Raw genomic sequence first — 4729 nt, forward strand, 5'->3', positions numbered from 1 at the left:
GCCGCTTTTCCCATAAAAATCAATACTTCGATAAATAACTAAGTTAACATTTTTATTACAAAATCTCTCGATTTTAGACTGAATCACTTTTTTTGATCAATACATCGATATTTAATTTAAAAAAAAAGTTAATTACAATGCCCGTTTTTATTGTTTCTCGTTTTCAGTGCTATTTTTTGGGCATTTTTTGTTGTGTGGCAGCACCGACATTGTAGTACAATTGGTTTACAAAGCAAAAAGTGAGGTTGAAGTTGACATTTTTTGCAACTTAAAATTCAATTTTCATAAAAACTATAAGCCTCCGGAGGGTGCGGTTTTCAGATTTACAATCACAAAAAGCCGCTCTAAACCCCCTCATTTTTGCTTTTTTTTAAAAGCCGGGTTCCGTATTGGAAAATTTTCCCAGTTTTACGAGATCACAACAATCCTCTGAAGCTGCCGGAGTCTGTGTAAGCAAGAGCAAAGCATTAAGTATACACGCAAATAAGTGTTGTCATTTGAGGCAGCATACTTGTGTCCTTACAGATTTGTAGCTCATTATCGGTTAAAAAAAGAGGCATTTGTAATGGTACTAAATACTATCGAAAGGTATATACAACGAACTTCCATTTCGCCAATTATTAAGTTGTGCGCAGTGCTTCGCTTCCTAGCAGAAGGATCATATTAGCGTTCCGCAGGGAATGATATGAATATAAGTTTGGATAGAAGCACTGTATCTGAAATTTTAACACAAATGTTAAGACTTTTGGAGAATCACATTTGCCTTCAATGGGTCAAGTTGAAAATGGATCCAGACGAAAAAACAGCGTCGAGGGATTATTTTTTACAACAAATTCAAAATTCCTTGCATCGTTGGATGTATCGATGGGACGCATATTCAAATAATTAAACCTCATAACAATGAACATTTATTCTTCAACAGAAAAGGATATTTTAGTATGAATGCGATGATTGTAAGTAAATTTTATATTTTGATATTGAGGGTATGTAAGAAATTTAAAGTTTTTTGTTAGATTTGTGACAGCAATATGATAATACGTGCGGTTGGTTCACGATACCCCGGCACAAGCCACGATTCTTTCGTATGGAATGTAAGCAATGCGCGGCAATATTTTCTACGGGAATATGCAAATGGGGACCGATCATCCAGACTACTGGGCGATTCCGGATGTGGTATCGATGCATTTATGTTAACACCCTATTGGGATCCCCAATATGCAACTCAACAATACAAATTTAATAACGCGCATTCCTCAGCCCGCAACATAATAGAGCGAACTATAGGTGTTTTGATTTCGTTGCTTGCAAAAAACTTTACACTATCAACCTAGGAAGGTAGTTAAAATTGTAAATGTCTTTTGCGCGCTGCATAACATCTGTCGGCAGTAAAATGTAGAATGGAATGAAAATGCTAATTTTACTGCATCAGAAAATGTTCATGAAGACACTTTTATGCTGCAAAACAGCAATATACAAAATGAGGGCCGTAGAATAAGGGATGAGATAGCTAATAGTCTTTAAGCAATAATGCCTTACAACATTGTATACTATGGTCTATGTTCCATGCAAACTTTGAATTTATTTAGGAGGTAGAGAGAAACGGAGGTATTAATTAATGTATAAAAGATATTAAAGGAAATAGTTTATGTGTTTATGGAAACACCAACAACGCAAATGCAAATAGTTTACTCTGCATTTACATACGTGTTTTACGACTTCTTTTTTAATTACAGATAATTAATGCACGCGTTTTGTATGTAATGCATTTTACCAAACTTGTGTATTTAACTTTAAATTTACCCACGTGGTCCAATGAACAAGCTATTGAGCAACAATACAAGAGAGTACACCACTTGTGAACGGGTGACGTAATCTTGGTGTTATATATAAAATTTGGGGTCGTACTTTCGTATCGCTCTATTAAGGCCACCTATAAGGGGAATTATGATCAGGATTAGGAGCTGGTTAAATAGGCAAATAAAACAAAACATAAGGTGCGAGTGCTTGGATACACCTTACATTCGAACCGATGATGCAGAGACGGTCGACGAAGAAGTCTTTGCTTTGGATGATTTAAAACCTGATGAATTTGTGACAACTATAGTTAAATAACGTGTCGCTTAAGTCGGAGGTTATGCTTTGCAGGTTGCCAAGTAAAAGGTAAGTGAAGGAAATTAATGATTATTAAAGCATGAATATGAATATTCCCTTTTTGCTTTGAATAATTCTTTAGCAGGTATCATCGGGGACCTTATCTTGCTCCAGTACCCATTTAACCAACAACGGGCACATGTCAAGAATGTCAATGAGGATTTTGTGGAATTGCTGATTCTGCTACGAAACTATGGCAAGCTGGTGAAAGTGCATACGAAAATGCTGCATTCAAAAGTGCGAATATTCAACTAACGCCAAAAGAAGTGGTCTATGTGAAAATGCTGGACAAAAACCAGAATCTATTGTCCGGTGCGATGGAAAACCGGTTTATTGACGAGGTTTACGTGGTTAAGTGGTACTTGAACTTTCAGATGAATACTCTGAGAGTTTTTAAAGAAATTGACTACCGAATAATTTAAATTTTTAAGCCTGTTGGGGATAAAAATTTTTGCTTTTATTTAGTTAGGTGTTAAATTCAATTACAGTAAAACCCGCTTAAGTACATCACGAAAAATGTCAGCCTTTTGAACGACTTAGGCGGGTTGGGTACTTAAAAGAACCCGCTTAAGTACCCCAATGCGGGTACTTAAGCGAAGATAATTGTTGATGTAGTTACATCTTTTTGTTAACTTACAAAAATATCTAAATCCTTGAATACAACATAACATTTAATGAAGTATGATTTTTAATTAAAATACAGTTCATTCCCTAACAAATACCATGTAAACCTAAGATTAAGATTTTATAAAATACTTAAAGAAAAAAAATTTATCAAATTTAAATTTTTTTTCTCAGATGTGTTTTTTGAGTATACAGGTTTATAGCCCATTCAATTCTAGTGTGATAATGTGCAAGTTTCAAGTGGCTAAAAGTGACCGTTGATTTTTTATAATTATTTTGCCGAAGGTGTGTAACGCTGCCACTGAGATTCAAAATATGTAAATATTTTAAGGAATTTTAAAAGAGCACTTAAAAGGGGAAAATTATAGGTAAAATGGTAAATGGGGTACGAAAAATTGAGGTACTTAGGTGGGTTGGGTAAATAAGCGGGGAGGTATAAGAGAGGGATTTTCTTCAGATTACATTCACATTGCCCAAAAATGTTGGTGACTTAAGCGGGTTAAGTACTTAAGCGGGGGGTACTTAAGCGGGTTTCACTGTTCAAATAAGAGATTTACATACAGTCACTCACAGAAGTATTCGTAATTTAGTTTTAGAAAGTTTAGAAAGTTGAAAATTTTTATGAAAGTTTGTCAAGTTTTCCTAAATTTTGTAAAACCTTTGCATCATTATTTTATATACCATTAGATGCAAAAATTGACGAAAGAAATGTACACAAAATATTGCAAATATTAAAAAAAAACACCGTACGGAAATATATTCTGGCTAGTTTGTGCCTACAAGTAAATAATTCGGTATTATTTATATACATACATGCATTAAATAAGAATTGCAATTAGTTAAAAATTTAATTGGTATATTTAAAAAAGTGTTGTTCAAAAATATAGAAAACTAAAACATTCATTCTTGGGAATACTTATAAAACTAATTTGTACTAAAAATGTGAAGGTACATATATGAAATTAAAAAGGTCCACAACCTATTTAGACAGCAAGTCTTATAATTATTCCGAATATCCTCTTCACGTTTTCTAGCAATTCAATAATTTTGGCATTAAAGGACGTAAACTACTGCGTTAAGTTATTAACGGCATTAATTAGTAGCCTATTCGATTAATTTCCTTCCTGTTGAATTTTTAACATAGCGTCCATTTTATTTCGGACGTCCCGCTTCCTTATCCAACTGCATAAATTTGTTTAGACGCTCACTTGTGCTTTTCTTCGCTGTTGGGTTTTGAACTTGCAGACATTGAAGGCGTGGACGTTTCGCAGAAGTTGAAGGCATGTCATCTTCACTAGATATGAGGTACTCTTCCTCGAGACCAAGTGCTGATCCTGAGAAACCTTCAACGCTTTGCACCATTCCGCAAGTACGCACAATACTCTCCTCCGTCTGGGTCAGTGTATTCTTGGAAAAGGGTCCTCCACCAGTGGCGCGTTCCTCGGCTTTATTCTGCACCAACTTCTTCCCCTCACTCTTCCAGTCCGTCCATACCTGAAATTAGAAGAAAATTAGAGAGTAACAAACGGTTGGTCATTATGCACGAGTACGCTTTGTTTATTGCCTTTTTCCAACCAGTTATATCCTTTGTAGGCGGGCCAGCACTGTTTAGTGATTCGGCTAGTTGCTGACAAAGGGAGTCTACTAATTGTTTATCCCTTTTTGTAAAGCCCTTGGCGATGTCCGGGTACTTCTCCATAAATTGCAGGAGTATATCATTTTGTGCCCTATTCTTATGTTTTCCCCTGGAAATACATATAGTTACACATTCAACCACCACACTCCCAACGTCATCACCAATATCTCCAATACCAACAACAACTACAACAAACTCTATTAGTCCGATATCCAAGTCAATGGACACCGACCATACCAATTATAAACACACTTAATTCGACACCACACAATGCACAGTAGCGGGCAACGTACACACATCCATACATACATGCACCGG

General features: G+C 35.5%; 1 protein-coding gene and 1 long non-coding RNA gene across 3 annotated transcripts in view; one reads left to right on the forward strand and one right to left on the reverse strand.

Annotated features, from left to right (window-relative positions):
• LOC108378822 (uncharacterized) overlaps positions 1-2376 on the forward strand; it is a 4678-nt gene extending 2302 nt beyond the window's left edge. The window contains exons 2-3 of one of the 2 annotated variants that reach the window (XR_001849437.1): positions 742-953; positions 1014-2376. This is a non-coding gene — a long non-coding RNA (uncharacterized LOC108378822). Of the gene's footprint in view, positions 1-344; positions 954-1013 lie in introns of those variants that run through there. The other variant, XR_001849436.1, reaches the window with a different exon arrangement.
• A 1529-nt stretch (positions 2377-3905) lies between these two features.
• LOC108378821 (uncharacterized) lies at positions 3906-4474 on the reverse strand. The gene is made up of 2 exons (XM_017635129.1): positions 4340-4474; positions 3906-4269 (listed from the first exon to the last, which is right to left on the reverse strand). Exons 1-2 carry the CDS (start codon positions 4472-4474, stop codon positions 3928-3930), a joined length of 477 nt encoding a protein of 158 aa, XP_017490618.1. The 3' UTR covers positions 3906-3927.
• Between the last annotated feature and the right edge of the window lie 255 nt (positions 4475-4729).

Source organism: Rhagoletis zephyria, unplaced genomic scaffold (assembly GCF_001687245.7).
Source record: "Rhagoletis zephyria isolate East Lansing unplaced genomic scaffold, Rhagoletis_zephyria_1.1 Rzeph_scaffold_15019, whole genome shotgun sequence".
Lineage (NCBI taxonomy): Eukaryota > Metazoa > Arthropoda > Insecta > Diptera > Tephritidae > Rhagoletis > Rhagoletis zephyria.

Coding starts and splice junctions, on each gene's coding strand:
- LOC108378821 (XM_017635129.1), bottom strand. CDS start 4,474: ATGGAGAAGTACCCGGACATCGCCAAGGGCTTTACAAAAAGGGATAAA. Junction 4,270..4,339: donor ATATAACTGGTTGGAAAAAG/GCAATAAACAAA, acceptor TTCTAATTTCAG/GTATGGACGGACTGGAAGAG.